Below are 19,038 nucleotides of genomic sequence, written 5' to 3'. Positions count from 1 at the left end.
CACACCCACAGACACACACAAACACACTTTCATCAGACACAAGGGAGATAAGATATACCTATCTCGGATCCATGCTGTAAATACATAGAGACAATCCACTTCCTCAGCCTGTATGGAGGGGGGTCAAAGTCTGTTCGCTAATGATTCAGAATCACCTCAGCAGACTGTTACATGTATATTCATTTGTTTCCCTTTTTATGCAAAGCAGGTTTTACCTGTTTTTATTTTTTCAGTAATTGTGAGAAACCTAGTCACTGGCCTTTTCAGTGTGTGCCATGTAGTCATCACGAGTTACAAGCTGTACATGACTTTTGGTTTAGGCCATGTTTTTAAATTAAAAAAAATATATTAGACCTTTATTTAACCAGTAAAATCAATTGAGAACCAATTCTCATTTGCAATGATGACCAAACAGCACAGATACAATACAGTATGACAAACACATGAAAATACTACTTTAAAAAAAGAAGGTGGATTACTAGATGGAAGAGAGAGAGAAGTGAGGGCTGGTCAATAAGTACAGCAGTCAACTGTGACTTGTTGCAGCTTTTGTTTGAATATGTTGAGAGAGATGAGCGCTGTTAGTTTGAGCGTGTTTTGTAATGAGTTCCAGTCATTTGCAGCCACTCATATCCTATCCATATCCAGGCCATTAGAGGCATTTTCCAGTTCACTGTCGGTGTGAGTGAATTTTCTCCAGCAGGATGTTATTATCACATCTTCCAACAACGAAGGAACAAGTTTGGAAACGGGCAGGAAAAATCACTGCATCCATCCCACTAACCAGTTCCAACTCCTCCTCTCTGGTAGGCACTACAGAGCACTGTGGGCCAAAACCAGCAGACACCAGAACAACTTCTTTCTAATGGCCGTCACTCTGATGAACAATGAATCTGTCCTAATGCACTTCTACCTCTATTTCATATATGTATATGTTTGTATATGCCTTTATATTTACATGTGTTGATAGTAGTTCTACTTTGTTGTTTTTGTTTGTTTATTTTGGTCTACTTCTGTGTTTGTACATGGAGAGCAATGGGAATTCCGGAATCAAATTACATGGCCAACGCTGATTCTGATGTTCTCAATCTTTGTGCAGCTGAGAGAAGATAACATAGTCACAAATAATTTGTCCCACCAACACAAACCACCTTCGAGTGTGGACCCCATATCTTGAGCCTTTGAGATGGTGATTAGTGTGGCCCACACTGTCAGAGTTTACAAGGTATTTTTATGTATAATATTTCCTCTTTGCGTTTAACGTTTCAACGCTGTGGTTGAGTGACCTCTGGTGGTGGGCGAAGAGAACCGATGCAGCATTCACGTACCAGCGGAATAATCCCCTTCCAGTGCACTTGAACCCAACAACATTGCAAATGCTGTATACAAATGTAATAATCTATAATATACTTGTTAAAATGATGTCACAATTGAGGCCAAACAGTGGCGGATGGCACAGCAACCTTTAAATGATTGTTGAAAAGAACTTACACAACTTTTTTATCATCTCAAATGAAACGTTATCATTACATCTGCTACAACTGTATGAGGTTTTTTATTTAAAGTGAGCTCACGGTCGAGATTGCTTCTTTAATGCAGGCTATTTTTTTGGGTCCAAAAACGACAGCTAGGACCAGAAAAAAATACTCATTTGACAATTTTCTGAAGAACCTGAATCACATCACAAATTACAGCGGATACCGGAAGTGACGTTGCATATTTCTGTCGGGTTCCTGCCCATGCGACGCTTGAGTGGTCGTCAAGGGAGGTTTTAGTTTAGGGAAGTTTTTTTTATCAGCTGACTTCACTGTGATACTGAAAATGCCATTTGGCGACACTAGTTATTTATTAAAGCAGTTTTTTTGTATTGCTGAGATACTAACTTTCTCTGAGCGGCAGAGCTAACGGCGACATGGCCCGCGTCGCCCCGTCCTCCGGATCAGTCGTAGTCGCTGACTGGCATCAATGTAAAGACAGCAAAGAATATTTCAGCAAAATTCTACACAAGAAGAGACGCAAAAACTTCGGTATGACAAATAAACCGTTACATTTTTTTGTCAAATCACATTGAATTTTCAAATGCAGCGTAAAGGGGGTTTGATTAAACAACAAAATATTACAGCACATTCATTTTAGAGACTATGAAAACCTTAACACGCTGTCACTAACATATTTATTACCAGGAGACGTTTATTGTGATTTCATCATACTTTTAGTGGGAAACAGTCTCACGGAGGCTGTTAGATACATGTCCATAAAGTAAACAGAAACAGCATTTTAAAACATGTTTAGATAAATGACGTAGGTTTTATCATTATGACCTCTACATGTATGACTTGTAAAACACTATATTGAGGCTAAACTAATAATGTCTCATAACTTCTATTTAAGCGTGAGGTTGTTTAGAAAAAATAATATAACAAGCCTGACTCAAAGTGTTTGGTTTTACTGGACAATCAACATGAAATCACTAAAAAGTTGTTTTGCAGGCCTCTTGGAGTCTCCAGTGATGCCTCCACACGTAGCTGTGGACACAGTCCACTATAAGATCTTCCTCTCTGGCAAAAGTGGAGTCGGTAAAACTGCTCTTGCTGCACGTCTTGCAGGCCTGAATATTCCCAACTTGCACTATGAAACCACAGGTAGGCCCAGAATCAATGTCAGTCAGTTGTAAATTACACAATTTTAAGGCCAATCTGATCACACAAATATTCGTACAATTATTTTTTTCATCAAGGTATTGAAACGACGGTGGTGTATTGGCCCGTGAAGTTGAGAGAGAATGGGCGAGTGCTTTTCTTCCGTCTGCAGCTGTGGGACTGTGGAGAGAACACCTTGCGTAGATTTGACCATTTGCTTCCTGTATGTATGAAATAGTGTTTTCACGCAGCACATTGTGTTGTTATAACAGAAACAGAACAAGGATATGCTCACATTATTCTTACCATCTACTAAATGTTTTGTAAAAACACTGTTCCCTGTCTCTTTCAGGCTTGTAAGGAGCAGGTGGATGCCGTCCTTTTCCTATTCTCCTTTACTGACAGAACGTCCTTTGACGATCTGTCAAATCAAATTACAAAATGGACCGAGACATCTGTGGGACATGTTGTGAAATTGGTGGTTGGCACCAAGTATCCTTTTGTGCTCTTTTTTAAAACTTGAATGTTTAATTTATTAAACAGTTTCAGTCAAGGGCTCACTCACTACTATATCCATACAGAGATGAGCATTTGTCCTTAACGTTCCCTTAAGATTTGACCTTTTCATGCACTGTGATGTGCCGGAGAGAGACGTGAGGGACTTCCAGGAGAGGTGGAACTTAAGACTGCTGCGTGTGGGCGGCGAGGTCAGTGATGGGCTGGGTGACGTAGCCCCACTTCTCAACTGCCTGGCGGAACATTTGTGGCATCAGGACTGTGTTACAGCTGGATCAGCCAGCCACCATTCACAGCAGGAGACGGGGACGCTACATTAAGGGGACATATCATTAAGGAATCCCTTCTCTCAGTGCTCGTGCACAAACATCACCATATCTGGAGGGTCTCCATCCGAGTATCTTCTACCATGGACTAGCAAAGGTGTGCCATATTTTTCTCACAAGCCAATTACAGCAGGAGGGGTCAAAAAGACAAGTTCCAGGCAGAGGTAAATGAATGAGAATATGTACCATTAAATACTGGACATGATTTTTTAGTTGGCAGTTGAAGTGAAATGGGGGACCAGATATTGTGCATAGTAACTGTTTGTTATATTAATGTGATGAAGTTTGAATAATGTGCAATTGGCTTGATTTTCTCTAAATCCCTTCTCCACAGTTCCTCCATGATCCTGTTAATGGCATCTAAAAAGCACAAACATGCAGTGAAAATATCATTGGTATATTCAATATTTTGTCAGTATTTTACATTAAGATCAGAAGCTGTCAAGTTCTCTTGATAATATATTTAGTTGAATATAGTTGCAGTAGGCTGATCTGACAAGTTGAAATGTTTTATTATGAATTAAAACAAAGTTAAAAATATTATTTTTAATACAAGTGGGGAAAAACCATCACTATATAAACATTTTAAAAAACCATCACCTTTCATGTGCATCTGTTTGTGACAAATTCAGTGCACATTGAATTCCTAATTGTGTTGTAAGATGCTCTAGAGTCCCATTATCAAAATTATTAAGTGTGAGAAAGTTTATATAAATCTTAAATAAACAAGTTTTCAAATTAAAAACAAAACCGCTGAGGCATGTTTCCATCACCGTTTAGACGACAGCGCCTTCATCCACACCTCTTTATCAGAGCTGCAAAAAAAAAAAGACAAGTCATGAATGGCTGCTTAAGAAGATGCATTAGTGATGAAAAAGGTATAGAAATATACAAGATGTCCACTTGTACCTTGTGTGCGCAACAAGTATCATGGCAGTCGGTTGTCCGGTGTGGCTCTGGGAGAGATGCAACAGGAAGGAGTCTGGGGGTAGACCCAGGACCTCAGTATTCAGACGCTCAACGTGCACGTGTGAGGCCAATGCAGCATAATCCATAACTCTGAACCTTGAAGTACTGACATGTTGCAGAGAGAGAAAACACTGCAGTTTAAAGGCAAACAATGCCAGGACAACTCAGCGCATTACCAAAAAGGAAAATCAGATGCATGGTGGTAAAATTTCAAATCGCCCTATTTTGGAATCTGGTCAAATACTTTTTGGAGGAGAGGATCAAAAGGTCATTGAAGAGGTGGAGGTAGATGCTGATGAATGACAGTCTTGAGGTGGCCTTCAGACTCAGCTGCCTCATGGGACCCTGGTGCACCAGAAAACGCCCGCTCACAACGAGAGGAACTGCCTGGATGGAGAAAGAGACAGTTAGAATGTATAACAGACTTTATGACGGTATGTAACCTGCAGATAGCAATACATTCAGTTAAAAATAAAAAGCACACTTTTTACCTTAATTTTGCCAAAGTCTAGTCGCATTTCCAGGCAGACCAGTTCCTCAATTTGTTTCATTTTTTGGACCCCCTTGTTACACTCGGTCACTATCTGGTCAGAGCACAGCATTCCCTTCTTTTTAAATTGTCGTTGTCAATTTTGAAAAAAGCTTTGAACACTAGGATGTAACACTGCATTACCTCATGGATCGCTTCTATTGCTTTTTCAAGATTCAAAACAGAGTCAGACTCTGGTTCAGTCAGCTTCAGGATGCTCTGGAATGAAATGAACCCCAACAGAAGCCTTTAGTAAACTTTTGTAATTTGGATGAATATTATTATAAAATATCATCAGACGCCTACCCCGAGGATAAGTTTAATACGAGTGATTCTCTGAAAGGGAAGAACAAGGAATGACTTCAGGCTCTGCCTTTGACACACTGGGTCTCTCTCAAGCTTCTTGATTGAATACAGAAAGTCTCTGTTCTGCTGACTTGAACAAAAAAACAAAAGATAGTCAGAAGATATGATTGAATAAGTCTTATGAAATGGAGTAGGCTACCAGCAGCGGTACCATGTACAATACAGAGACTTACAGCAGCTGGTTGACAAGAGCCTCTTGGTACATCATGTTGGTTACATACGGCACATAAAGGCTGTGAAACTTGGAGCAGTGCTGCAGCACAATGTCTTCGACCCGAGATAATAACACACACTCCCCCAGTTGTAGTTCCAGATCTCCAAGAAACCTAGGAGGCAGGACCAGCTCAGCATACACACTCACAAAGCCAGTTGAAACAGAGGAACAGGTATGTGGCGCTCTCACTTCTCACTGGCTGCCATCACGCAGCGAATGTTGGAAAACAAAACGTGATGCTCCAGTTGAGTCAGGGTCTGTTTCAGTTCCTTCGATGCATAGAAGTGATCGACAGCAACTCCAAGGCTATTTAGGTAAGACACTTCAGAGCCGATTAACTCAAAGATCGACTTCAGAGGAGGAAAACGAGGGAACAAGAATTAAGTTTTTAGTTATGTTTCAACCTTCTGACACACTAAACCGGAGCATTATAAAATGGTGAATTTTGAGAGTGATTATTTTTCGTATTGTCAGCATATCCCATGAAAAAGCAAAACTGACTATACTACGAAAATTTCCTGTATAGTTAAAGCTTATGTGTCGTCATAAACCTCCATTGTTAAAAATGCAATAGTCTCCATGCAGCTAATGTTGTTTATGAAGCTAATGCGGTTTATGAAGTTAGTGAGTCTTTAAACAGGAACTGCAATGGATGCACAAGCTGTGTGCACCAGATAAGAGCAGAGAGGTTAAAAAAAAGTGGATTGTTGATGCACTTAAGTCTTTTCCTGGGATTTGTTGACAATAAGAATATGCATTTTGTGAGAAACATTTCAAACCAACATGCTACATATTAATGCTACTACTGTAAGTCACATGTTAAAGTTTAGTATACAAAAGTTGACGTGCTAAAAATGTCAGATGTCCATATGCTCAATTTAAGCAAATGGGATGAGCGCTATAACTGCTAAATGCTGCATGTTGACGATTAGCATGGTTAACCAACGGTTTCCAACTGAAAAAAATGAGGTTTAGCCATGTAGGACAAAATAAAGATGCTTGACAGCTGAGTGTGAGAGCATGACTTTTCAGAAGGGTTCATTCTCTTGCCAAACCCAACACTGAAAGTGACTGAATAGCTTCATTGTCCCTTAAAGTCCTCCCATTTTTCTCCTGTCACAAGGCCGTACATTTTTCTACATTTCTGTCTCGTTCATTTTTATATAATTCTATTTAAGTTAGATAAGACTGCTCTAGAACACAGCATACTGATAAAAAAATAAGTGTAAAAAGATAAGAGCTTTCCACACCTCCTGAAGGCGAATCTCTCTGGTTGTCAAGCTGCTGAGCAGACCAGATTGCTTCACCTCTTCTAGATCTTGCCAAAGGGTACATGGAGTCACCCTGACAAGGTGGGGTAGAGGTGAGGACGGAGGCTCTTCAGGAGGGTTTAATTGAGGGGATGTTGCCTCAGAGTGGCATTGAACAGCGATTTGGCGCTGCACACCCAGCAGATGTTGGGGTGCGACTGTGATCAGTTCAGACACAAAGCTTTTGTTCAGTCGGTGCAGATCATCTCTCATCGCCTGCAGAGGGTAGTCCTGATACAGTGGGACTGCAGAGCAAAGGAAGAAAGGAAGACAGTACTTTACATTCATGTAATTGATAGACTTTAGTGAATGGAAACATGGCCCAAAGAAAAACGGAAACCTACAAAGATTTGTGAACTTTGACTTGAATGATACAGTCCGTTCTTCCTCCTCAGCTCGATCTGCTGCCCTGGGTTTGTTGAGCAGGTCACATTTAATTAAAAGTATAAAAGATTAGAACGCGCATCAAGATTAAAAAGCCTTGCTTACCAGTCTGTACTTTTATCCTGATGATCTGATGGAGACAACATTTGATTGTCCTCATGGTTCAGTACTGAGAACAGCATGGGCACATGCATTTTTTTCAGATCCAATGTGCGTTTTAAAGCCACTGACCGGAGAGATGAAGATATGTCTATTGGAGGACTAAAAAAATGTAAAAAAGATATTTAATTAGCATTATCCTACAGACAAAGTTTTACAGTTTACTGAAGTTTTCTAGAGGCACCATGTGGTCCTTACCTGCAGTCCTTAAGCTGGTTCAGGGATTCGCTGCTCTCACCGAGGCCTTCACTGTCCTGAGCCCTGTTAGATTCCAGACAAAACCTGGAAGAAATTGTCCCTTTTGTCCTCATGGTTTGCATTTGTAATATCAAATGATTTACTGGATGACTATCTCCAAAATAGGAGTGTAGATTAGTGATAACGCCGCTGCTCAAACAGTGGCCGTTTTCATCTGGGCTGTCAGATTCGGCCATAACGCTTTAGTCTGGAACGGTTCTCACAAGGCTGCCACCAAGGCTCTGTATTTTAAAACCCTAACCACGTTGTAAAAGTTGATGTGTGATCTACTGAAGTATCCTTCTTTTGCTTCAGAGCCCCACCGTGGTGTGAAGTCTGGACGTCAGCAGCAAATCACAAAGTGGAACCAGGTGTGGCTTTCTTTTTCAAGCTTCTGGCAATCTGCTTTCAGCCATCTCAGGACAAACTAACTCAAACCGAATGAATAGTGGCTTGCTGTTCTTCTATGGTGGTAAATGCAATATTAGTTGTTTTTTTAAAGGTTGGTTGAACAAAACTAGCAATTTGTTGATATCACATTAGGATATAGAAAATTCAGACAGGGACAAATCCGATTGGCAACACATTTTCCCACAATGCACTCAATGAAAAATTGAAGAATGAATGAAATCAAGGAAATTAAAGAACTACACTTTGGATGGTTTGTGAGCATTGTGAAGGCCTCAAAAACATAAAATGAACAATTCATCTGTAAAAATATTTAGCTTTGAAGTGAAATTGTCAGTGACAAGTCATAGTTTGACAGGCATGAGGCCCAATTCCAGTAGGCCTCAAACCCTGAACCCTCAGGCACCCACTGACATCACCTGTTAAGTCGTTGATGAAATGGTGTAAATATAAATGGGACAGCACTTTGCTGGGTATTTATCTTATGCCTTTTACTCCCCAAAACTTTTTCTGGGCCCTTTCCTCACGAGATGAGGTCATTTTAAAGGATCTACTTGTATTTGTCAAAACAGCTTCAATGACAAAATTAAGTATTTGATGAATGCATATCCTCTAATTTCATGTTTCATCTTTGATCCTTAATGTTGTAATTGAAATAAACCAGGCTGAACACCCATGTGTGGTCCTCTTTGTCCTCTTTTATGCTTCCCCTGGTTACTCCGTGTTTAAGGTCACATTGCAGTGACTTATGGAAAGGGTTCATAAAGGGCTCAAAATGTCTGCCAGAGAGCCATCAAATTGATGATGTGAGAGTGGGACAGCCCAAGACCCGCACAGACGTTGCGGGAGTCTGTCTCAAAGTCCGTCGAGGGATTGGGCCTTAGTGCATGTATTGCAGCATTCGCTGTTTGTTTCCTGTTGTATGAAACACTTGATCGAGTTGGGTAAATGTATTTTGTTGTTACCGCCACTGCACATGTATAGAAATAATTTGATGACATGATTATTCACTGAGAGAAAGTAAAATAATACATTTACACAATGTACAAATACTAGTTCCATTTTATTTGCAATTTAAAATTTCATACAAGATAAAAGTAGATAATTCAATCGCCTGAACATTGTTGGTATATGACTCAAATAAAGACATTAAAATCCTTGATATATGATGTATTGACATGAGAATTTTCTAACAGATTACAAAATGAAAATGGATGATTTTAAAAGGTATGAACATACACTGTGATGATTTGACACAAAATAAAAAGGACTTTCTGAACAGGAGCTTCAAACATTTTTGTAACTATACATTGCAAACCCTTCCAACTGTGGGAAATAATACATACAGTACAATAAACCTTCTGTAATACATATTGAATCAAAAAATGCCTTTGAACATAAGTCAACAAACGCACTTGTGGCTCCATTGATATTTTTGTGTGATAACGGCCACAGATGAAAGTGGCTCCCACTTATCTGGAGAAACTATTTGTAAAGTTAGCCCTTCTAAACTGGTGCAGTTCCGTAGCTTTTCAATTATTGTGAAGGGGCTACAAACATAAGAATCAACATGGTGCTTTAATCCTCAGCAATTTGCATTAAATATCCATATTTGTGCTGAATGATCGACAGCTCACCATGGTTTATCAGGACTGGTGAGTAGAACTAACGCTACGCCATTTTGAGAGGTTTTTATTGATGCTCCACAACTTAAACAGTTTCATGACACATTAAAGGTGAAATTATAATAATGTTCAACGGCTAAATAATCAATCATACATTGGGCATTTAATAATGTGTCAACATTGGATGACAAAACAAGAAGAAAAAAAAATCAATCTACCATACCATACCAAATCTCTAAAAACCAATGAAATGGGTGGCCACCCAAAACATCTGCATGCAAACACACCTCACATATCTGCAATATCCAGAAACGTATCACCAGTTGTCCTTTTTGTTCTTAGATATTCTTTACGACAAACCAAGAGACAGCATTTTCCTGTGTTTATACGTGCTCCCTGCTAAGCAGGCACTGAAACATCGGGTTCAGTAACAAGGTATAAATAAGACAGATGCTGAGTTGGGAGGCTGGGGACTCGTATGACTAGTTATGAGTCTTGGTGGGCACAGTGATACTGCGGGCCAGTAGTGCCAGCAGAGCTAGCTCCACAACCCCATGGGCTTGTTCCAGTGCCTCTGCAGCCTCCCTGGCAGAAAACCCTGCTGCCTGGATTCTCCGGATGTGCTCAGCTGGAAATTGTTCTATAAAGGGACGTGGAGAAGGGAGAAGAGGAGCTGGAGATGTACGCTGGGGAGCCTGAGCAGGTGGAGGGGAAGAGGGCGGGGAGGCGCTAGGGACTTCCTCACGTGAGCCCACTGCCATAGACAGGGGGCTGAGAAAAGTGTCCTCAGTTTGGAGGCCAGGAGTGTCTGGGGTGTTTGTGCCAGAGGCTCGTCCATCTGCAACCCCTCTCCCCTGTTGTCCCTCAGGAGGTTCCCTGAACTCCAGGTTCCCTGCAGGATCAGGAGGAACCTCAGGCTCAAAACGGCTGATGTTATTCACGTCTTCTTGCCCGCACCTATCTGCCCTCTCGACAGAGCTACCTGGACACTGCGGTGGACCGTGTCCCTCCACAGTCTCTGCTGCATCCCCGCCCAGATGCTCGTCCTGGCCAGAAAGGTCAGACACAAGACACTTAGATGGTCCCTCATCAGACACAGCAGCAGCACAGTTGGCTTTGGCATCGTTTGGTTCTGCACCGGCTGAGATGGCAGTAGAGGGGATCCGCTGGGTGTTTTCGGGCGTGGGGGTGCGTGGCCCGGGGGCCACTTCCTCGGTTTCCTGATTGATTGGATTTGATGGGGAGCAGGAGCTGCTGCGGTTTTGGGACTGAGCGCGGTTGTTGGATACCAGCAGCTCGTGAAGTTCCATCAGAGCGGCTGCCAACGACGGGATACTGTCAGAGCTGGAGCAGTGCTCTCCTTCAGGCTGGTCCCTCTCAGAGGACATCACACCCTGGGAGGCAGTGGGGGACTCCATTTCAACCGAGTCCGGTTGGCGAAGAACACTCAGACATGCTTCTGTGGCAGTAGCGGTGTCCGACTTCGATGCCTCCTGCTCCATGGGTTGAATGGGGGAAAGTTCCCCAGGGTAAGGGAGCTTAGGGCTGTTCATCACATCATGTGATTCAGCATTCCCCTCTGTGTGGCCAGGCTTTACCGTACTCCCCGGATACTGGAATACTGTAGTTGTGTCCGCAGGAGGGGTACATGTACAAAGGACGTCTGGTGAGGGACTGGGTGTAGGGGACACTTTGGAGTCAGTATGAACAGCCAGAGGGTGAGCGTGGACCTGATTAGGTGTACATCCAGCATCCTCTGCTGAGGGAGAAGGCTGAGGAAGCCCCTGGTGGCCGGGTTGGTCATGGCACAGTCCTGGTGCCAAGGCCTGCTCTATGGCGGCCGAGTCAGACTGAGAGCGAACCAGGGTTTGGGGCTGGCCAGAGGAAGGGCTTTGGGAAGGGGAGGTGGATGAGGACGTTTGGCCTAAGGTTCTGGGTAATGTAAATGGTGGGGGCTGCGGTGAGGTAGTTTGTCCATCTGCAGTGTCTATTGTAAGAGAAAATATAACTGGGAGTGAAACAGTGTGTGAACCACTTTGGAAGCATTACTTTGGATAATATACATTTAAGGTAACAACCCAAAACTCAAATGTTGGGTTTTGGGTTGACAAAACACAACATTTGTAAAGTGCAGTCCGTAAGTTATCTGTTGTGTGTCTGTTAGTGTGCGTCTGTGAAAAAAGTTGCAAATTAATGCTTTTTAAAAAAAAATAAAAAATTGGAAATCCGATTGATCGATTAATTGCAAAAAATAATCAACTGATTAATCAATATTTAAAGTAATCGTTAGTTGCAGCCCTAGTGCATTTACATAGTTTGTGACCTGTGCTACTTTTTCCTATGTTCAACAGTTATATGTAATTAGAATGAATGCAGGAATACTTAGAAACAAAAGTACATCAATTAAACAATCCAGCAGCAAAACATAACAGCAACATAAAAGACATAAATAGCAATGGACTTAGCACTCGCAATGGACTTGTGAATTTGCAGTACCTGGTTGGTAGGTCTCTCTCTCCAGCGGTCTCCAAATGCATCAGTGCTGTCCTGCTCAGGGGTTAGGGCGCACACACCACACATCATGCAAAGGGACGGAGAAAGTTAGCGGTCACACACACAGAGCATGCATCAACCTAAAAGCCTTTTCACACACACACACAGATGTGAGAAGTGTCATCCCAAAACAATGTGAGCTTATGTCCTAACGGAGAGGTCACAGTGTAATCACATAACCTGTCACGGAACCTCAGAAAACTTTATTGAGGTCACGTCAGAAAGACGTTTGGTCAAAATCCCTGAACCATGATAATCAAATCAAGACCTAGATTGATTCAACAACTGATTGATGCCTCTTCTTCTCTACTGGAGGATTGCCTCGTTCCCCAATATGGCTGCTGTGATAAAGAGTCACCGCAAATTCATTGCAACTTTATTGCTGCTGCTGCCTTTTGTTTGAATTCTATTTGCAGCCATAAACGGACATTACTGGCCAATGGAAACAATAACGATGACTAAGTGGCGTGTAAACCTTTGATCAGATAAACCTTGAACAGCCTTAAAGGGAAACACTTGTATGACTTGTTTTGACAATCTCAAAGGTTACAACACAGCAACTGGTGGAGAACGCGCCACTTTCTGCTGACTGTCAACCTCAGACAGATGCTTCTATACCCATGCAGAAGAGGGAGAGAAACTCCCGTTGCAGAATGTAAAACTTTATAGCCCCATATTGTTATATATCACAACGGCGTGTCTAGACTCTTAATGGAAAGATTAATTAATCAAGAATCTGTGATGTGTTAAAATAAATACCTGATAGACCACAAAACCGCAGATGGATGCTTAAGTCATCTAAAAATGAAATACTGCCATGAAGCCCTTCTGCTCATTTCTTTGCCACATTGGTCAAAATAGACTCAAGAGATATGGTGGGATATTAGGAATAGGTACAACGGTATAAACGGAATGACCGACTGGTCAACACCTGGTAGATTTTATCATATCGCCCAGACACAATGAGATCAGAGGACAACCTTTCTTTTGAAAAATGAAATGTAATTCTGTAGTGCTGCTGATATCTTACAGATTTACTGTGTAAAATAGTCCTGCTCACACATGAAGCCCCACCTTCTTTTCTACTGGCACTAGATGTCTATTTCCCTTTGTAGCTGGCTTCAAATGTTCTTACACTCCTTCAGATATCCATCTGCACTGTTGGATCACACAGAATCTGACAAAGTGTAACAGTCCATGCCAAATTTAGTGCAATAAGACAAAATGAGGCTCAATACTATTGATTAGCACGGATGTATTATAATGGAGCCATCAGTGCTTTGGTAGGTCAGGGTTTTCTCCAAAGTTTCTCTTAATATAAGCATTTAAAAACGCAGTAAATGACGACAATGTCACACCTACAAAGAACAGCTAAAAACTTGGCAAAGGCATACAGAAGACTGTTCTGCCAATCAACTAATATTTCAGTGAACTATCATATAGAGATAACAGATGGTTATTTATTACCATATAAACATCACATCAAAATTGCTTCAAATAATAATAATATGTGCCTTTCACATCATCCAAAGCCGTTCTACATACTTAAAACAAGCCCAAAACAAACCAAGTCATATGTTTCCCATTAAGCCTAAGAAGCCTGATCTTAAAACTAATTTATCTTATTGCTTATATTTTACTTACAGACATTTTCTAAATTTCCGGACCTCATCTGATTTTAAAACATATTTAATTTGCTGAGGTGATGACATCATGTGACGGAAATTTCAGATGACTGCATAAATGGGGTTGAGAGTAAGAAGCTTTAAGTGGCGCATGCAAATATTGTTCTAACTGAGCTGAAACCAGTCCAACAGGCTGAAGTGCAGATAACGTTTCTTACCACTTTCCTGTATTGATCTTTGAAGTGCCTCAGCCAGTTCTCTGTCTCCTAGTTCATCCGGACGGGCGTCTTCACGCCCCTCTGTTCCGTATGCTAGTCGGGCGCACTCGGGCAGCTCTGACTCAGGCAGGAAGCGAGTCTCTGTGCCTGTGGTGCCTATTAAAACCAAGTTCTTCTTCAGGTCGATCGCACACTACGAGAGATTTAGGACAAATAATGCTCAGATATTCTTCAACTGTCTTGTACATTCAGTTTACAAAAAAAGCAAACCTCTAATATGTAATTGATTCCAATACTGTACTACACACTTTGATCAGGTAAAATGGGGCTCACACCTGATGTCTCTTTAGCATATCCAGGCCGAGTAGCATGTCCATCGGCTGGTCCTCCAAGATGGAAAAAGAACACGGAAGGAAGTCCCCCTCGATCTGAACCTGAGCTACACGAGTACAGCGAGACAACACAATTTAAACTACACTCGAAATTTAATGCAGAGATTTAAAAATAAAACAAAATAAAATAATACTTTATTATTCCCACAGTGGGGAAATTTACGGGATTACAGCAGCAGAGGGTAAAGTGCAAACAAGACAGAGAAAAATAAACAAGATCAAAACATTATAAATAAGCAATATAAACTATCCAAACGTTCAGCACATTTTCAAACTGCATGCAGAATTCGTCTGACTTTTGTTAAGTAGTCAGCAAAAACTGAAATATCATACTGGAATGTTTTGCTGAGGACTAGTCTGACGTTACAATAATGTTGCAAAGAAGAAAAAAAATACTTCAAGAAAACACTCACCCAAATGAACTCTGCCAATGATCTTCTGGGTGCCCACTCCCTTGGCAATTCCGGCCCAGCGGCGGTCCACCAGCCGCATGATGTTACAGCGCTCAGCACACGCCTGGCTCATGATGGTCATCTGGGCTCCTAAAAACAAGGAACGTCAGTGCTCTACAATATTATTATTTCTAACCAGAAAAGCTTGTGCTATGAAGAAGGGGAATACAAGGCTGTGTAAATAAAGATAGTATCATTAGTGTGTCATGTTTCTGTTTAGATCAGATGGCTGTCAAACTGGTCTTGTAAAGATCACAAAGGGAATGACATCACAGATACAAGCAGCTAAAATGCAGACAGATGGAAATCAGTCAATTATTCGAGTACAGTAAATGCAGATACTGATACAATTAATCTAATCTGTTCTGCGACAAACAAAAACTAAACCATAACATAGCACACCAACATTTAGGTACCATTCATGTTCATGGCCAGAAATGTTTAAAGTGTTTTAGGATTTAATGCTCATTACCTGAGTCAACAAAAGCTTTCACAGGGTGCCCATTGACTTTGCAGTTAATGTAGAGCATAACCACTTGCCCGAAGCTTTCTGGAGCCTCCTCCATTGCAATGGTCATGTTTTCTTCCACATTGTGCTGCCTGGAATGTGCACCAAATCATGGATAAGACACGTTACATTTGAAAAAGAATTATGAAATGCCGTGAGTAAACTGTTTTCCCTTATGTTAGCTGCAAATAGTAAAGTTAAATTCATGAAAACTTAAAATATCATTATATTACAAATTAGTACATACTAGCTGGTTACGGAAGTAAAACCGAGGCTCTAACATGCTGAAAACAGAGGTGTTGCGTTATCAATTTTCACAAGCGGTGAATAAATCTGCGTCTCTGCATCATACCTAATGTCCTCCTCAATCTTGGCTTGGGCATCCAAATCAAAAGGATCAGCAGTCAGAAGTCTGATCCTCTCTTGCTCCCTCTTGGCTCGATCTTGCTGTTGCTCCTGCAGCACTTTTGTAAAACGCTCTAAAAAAATAGACATAATGTGACTGGTTCATGTCTTGAGATAATAAACAGAAATCGTGGTCTGTAACATCACTAGCTCTTTTTCGTTTACCCAAGTCTCCGCTTAGCAGGGCCTCAGCAAGTGGCGGGTTTCGCTCCTTAAGGAGTGAAAGCTCATGCGGATTGGATAATAGCATCTGCTGAAGTAAGGCAGGGTCATCCAGCCCCTGAGGAGAGGAGCCAGGAAAGGCCGTTGGCGTGGAAGGTTGTGCAGCACGTTGGGGCTGCTGTTGGGGCTGGGGCTGTGGCGGCGGCGGCGGTTGTGAAGTCTGTTGCTGTTGATGCATTATGGCACCACGTTGACTAGTTGAAGAAGAGGTGCCGGGGATTGTGATGGAACGAAAATCAATATGGGGCAGACCTGAGGAGCACAGAGGATAAATGGTAAAAGTTTAGCATTTTGCATGTACAAAAACACCGTAAATAGATGATACATACATCTTTAATATACATCATCAAGTGTTTCCATGTGTTCCTAAATGAATGACTCTGCTTTTTTTTTTATATGAACACTTATCTTTTTCAGTAAATTTAACCTACTGTCCTCATACTTATGATGCTGGTCTGCTGGTTGCTGACTAGAACAAGTGGCAGTAATACAGGTTGGAATAATGTATTTGGATGTAAAACAACATAAATACCAGCAGTTTATTTATTTTTTGTCTCAAAGTCATGTTCCAACCCATTACCTGTCTTTTTGTGCAAAAACATTCAACCACCTTCATATTCAGCAGTTTGCATCTTAAGTGGAACTAGGAAACATATCTAAATTTAAAAAAACAAAAACAAAGAAAAAACAAAGATGTGTGTTACCTGGAAAGGCTGGTTGAGTTGGTGGTGGCCTTCTGTCAGCTTGCCTGAGAACCACCACATCTCCATCCTTAACACCATAGGTCCCCAAGGCACGAGTATGGTCTTTTAGGGTCTGTTCTACATACGTGACCTGTTCATGGAAAAACACAAAATTTAAATTTGACATCATCATACACCAGATTTGCTTCTGTTGGATTTTATGTGGATATTATATGGTACTACCAACTTCTGGATGAGGCATACTTAACACAGATGAGATATTTCATGAGCTCAAGCTGTACAGTTGTTACAAAATGCTACAGTCGTAAGGTTGTACTTGACTTTGCAATATCTACTTTTCAGTACGTACTATTTATGTTTGGCCTATGGTTTCAATGGAAAGCCAATTTAGGGGTCTACGTGACAAAAACAGTAAACTTAAATCCCACAACTAAAAGGCTATATTACTTTTACAGTATGAATGTATTGTTCCAGGGGAATTCATGACCCTCACTTGGCAAAATCTAAGTATTTTATCGTGTGAATGTTACAAGTATTGTATTCACACACACCATAACCCATCACTGTTCAACTCAGTGGGATTTGTTGGGCTAACACGTCTTAATGAAGATAATTGAATCTGTCAAGAGATACACATACAGGGAATTTGACGAGGTGGAGGATGCATAACGATACACTATGAACATGCAACACACCATAAACAATACACTATAAACACGCAATAATCAAGACATAATTCAAGTATATATTACATGTGCAAGTATATTTTATGAATACAATATGTGCAAGGGTGTTGAATGAAATTGTCCTGAGGATGTAAGAGCCCTTTGAACGTCACATTAACGTAAAGGGACAACGGACACACATAATGAGGCTCGATGAAGCAATAAGAAAACCAGCTAAGTAACTTTGGTAAACTTTGTGTGGTCGTTAGCCGAAACATTTGTCCTCGGTCTTTTATTCAGGCTAACGGGGAGCTTCATTAGTTTGATTTTCGGTCAGTTTAAGGATGATCGGCAAACCGACTGTTTGTAACCGTTAATAACTGTACAGTGCACAAGTCAACCACACTGCCTGCTTGTTGGAAAACGGAGTTTCGCAACAACACGTCCAGCAAAACAGCGAAAGTCCGATTCATGCTAGCAAGTAAGCTAGCTAGCCGTTAGCTAGGTTAGCACTCTGGCTACAGCTAGCCGGGTGTTACCTGGATTTCTCCAGCTGGGATTCCTGATTCCAGTTCACAAAGTGCTATGAAGTCTCTCAGCTCCAGCTCTGGGGATACATCGAGGGCGAAGGTGGTTTCTGGGCGATCCCTCGGCGCGCAGAAAACGGTGACCAGCATCGCTTTTTTGGGTCAGGATCACTAGACAAACCCGCTGCAACAGAATGCGGTTAGTGTGGTTCCTTGTTTCTCAGGGGAAAACCCAGGTATTATTTTGATTTTCGCTGTTTTAATACGTGTTTCGGTGGAAAAAGAGCCACAAGGGAAACTAGACCAGATAGTGACTGCTTTCCACTTACTGGTTTAACGTCTCGCGTGTCAGTTTCTCTTTTAACAACTCAACAACATTAAGTATTGCTCAGTTGTGCCGCATTTCATTCAGCTTCTTTTTCGACATGTCGCAATACAGATTTTGCAGTCGTGAGTAGTTTCTTCTTCTCAGCTCAAAAACACTGCAATCCAGAGTGCTCTTACCGCCACCCACTGGATCCTTTTGGAAGTTACACATTCAAAACTAAGCAGAATGAAACTTGGAATTATTGGAATATTCCAAATGTGTTATTAAATTGCGGCCTCTATAATAATAATTACAGTGTCTGGGGTCTGGGAATCCGTTGCAGTTGATGATGGTGAAATAGAGTGTAACAGAAGTCTTGGCCACTTGAGGCAATTTAGAGTCAGAGTGATTGACAGAGAGAAGGTCAAATTGTTCTAAAAATGCCACTCGTTGTCTGTCAGGGTAAGGCTGTGTAAGGCTGTGTAATCCATGTTATCTAGCAAGTATGCTAGGAAGAGAAAAATGACTTTAGGAATGCAAACACGCTCTAGATTCTTAAGCTATTCAGCTTTACAGAATCATTTTCATGTTCTAACCAAGATGATCCATTACACTTCAATTATTTGTTAGAGCTACTTTACATATTAGATATTGTCAATGGTCTCATTTGAAATATACAATGCAAGTTGTGGTTTGTATCCTTTCAGCACCTGGTTAATATACTTTTCATATTAGTAGCTCCTATAAATATTGTTTAGGTCAATCAGCCCTCGCTCTC

At 41.2% G+C, this 19,038-nt stretch overlaps 4 protein-coding genes across 7 annotated transcripts in view; 2 read left to right on the top strand and 2 right to left on the bottom strand.

The window, feature by feature from the left end:
• The first annotated feature begins 1,740 nt into the window (after window positions 1-1,740).
• On the top strand, window positions 1,741-4,712 carry cplane2 (ciliogenesis and planar polarity effector 2). Its single transcript, XM_068594574.1, has 5 exons — window positions 1,741-2,027; window positions 2,490-2,642; window positions 2,738-2,862; window positions 2,992-3,131; window positions 3,253-4,712. The coding sequence occupies exons 1-5, from the start codon at window positions 1,913-1,915 to the stop codon at window positions 3,473-3,475; spliced, it is 756 nt and encodes a 251-aa protein (XP_068450675.1). The 5' UTR covers window positions 1,741-1,912; the 3' UTR covers window positions 3,476-4,712.
• Window positions 4,142-5,041, bottom strand: si:ch73-15b2.5 (rho guanine nucleotide exchange factor 16). Its single transcript, XM_068594575.1, has 4 exons — window positions 4,942-5,041; window positions 4,695-4,837; window positions 4,391-4,555; window positions 4,142-4,296 (listed from the first exon to the last, which is right to left on the bottom strand). The coding sequence occupies exons 1-4, from the start codon at window positions 4,999-5,001 to the stop codon at window positions 4,251-4,253; spliced, it is 414 nt and encodes a 137-aa protein (XP_068450676.1). The 5' UTR covers window positions 5,002-5,041; the 3' UTR covers window positions 4,142-4,250.
• A 4,133-nt stretch (window positions 5,042-9,174) lies between these two features.
• ddi2 (DNA-damage inducible protein 2) lies at window positions 9,175-18,425 on the bottom strand. 3 transcript variants are annotated; one of them, XM_068593875.1, is made up of 11 exons: window positions 18,283-18,425; window positions 17,966-18,137; window positions 16,762-16,891; window positions 16,001-16,309; window positions 15,783-15,909; window positions 15,395-15,522; window positions 14,884-15,012; window positions 14,414-14,517; window positions 14,079-14,271; window positions 12,179-12,229; window positions 11,529-11,669 (listed from the first exon to the last, which is right to left on the bottom strand). In XM_068593875.1, exons 2-10 carry the CDS (start codon window positions 18,101-18,103, stop codon window positions 12,219-12,221), a joined length of 1,269 nt encoding a protein of 422 aa, XP_068449976.1. In that variant the 5' UTR covers window positions 18,104-18,137; window positions 18,283-18,425; the 3' UTR covers window positions 11,529-11,669; window positions 12,179-12,218. The 3 variants fall into 3 exon arrangements, with proteins under 3 accessions (XP_068449974.1, XP_068449975.1, XP_068449976.1); XM_068593873.1 differs by lacking the exon at window positions 12,179-12,229 and having other exon boundaries at window positions 9,175-11,669; XM_068593874.1 differs by lacking the exon at window positions 12,179-12,229 and having other exon boundaries at window positions 9,175-11,669; window positions 17,966-18,385.
• Window positions 17,633-19,038, top strand: part of LOC137796151 (polycystin-1-like protein 2) — a 30,345-nt gene continuing 28,939 nt past the window's right edge. For both annotated transcript variants that reach the window (XM_068593872.1, XM_068593870.1), the window contains exon 1: window positions 17,633-18,152. The gene's annotated coding sequence lies outside the window, so the exon portion shown is untranslated. The remainder of the gene's footprint in view (window positions 18,153-19,038) is intronic.

This window comes from Clinocottus analis, unplaced genomic scaffold, assembly GCF_023055335.1.
Source record: "Clinocottus analis isolate CAN_PGR_092001 unplaced genomic scaffold, fCliAna1.0.p SCAF_3, whole genome shotgun sequence".
Classification (NCBI taxonomy): domain Eukaryota; kingdom Metazoa; phylum Chordata; class Actinopteri; order Perciformes; family Cottidae; genus Clinocottus; species Clinocottus analis.
This window is presented reverse-complemented; position numbering and strand designations above follow the sequence as displayed.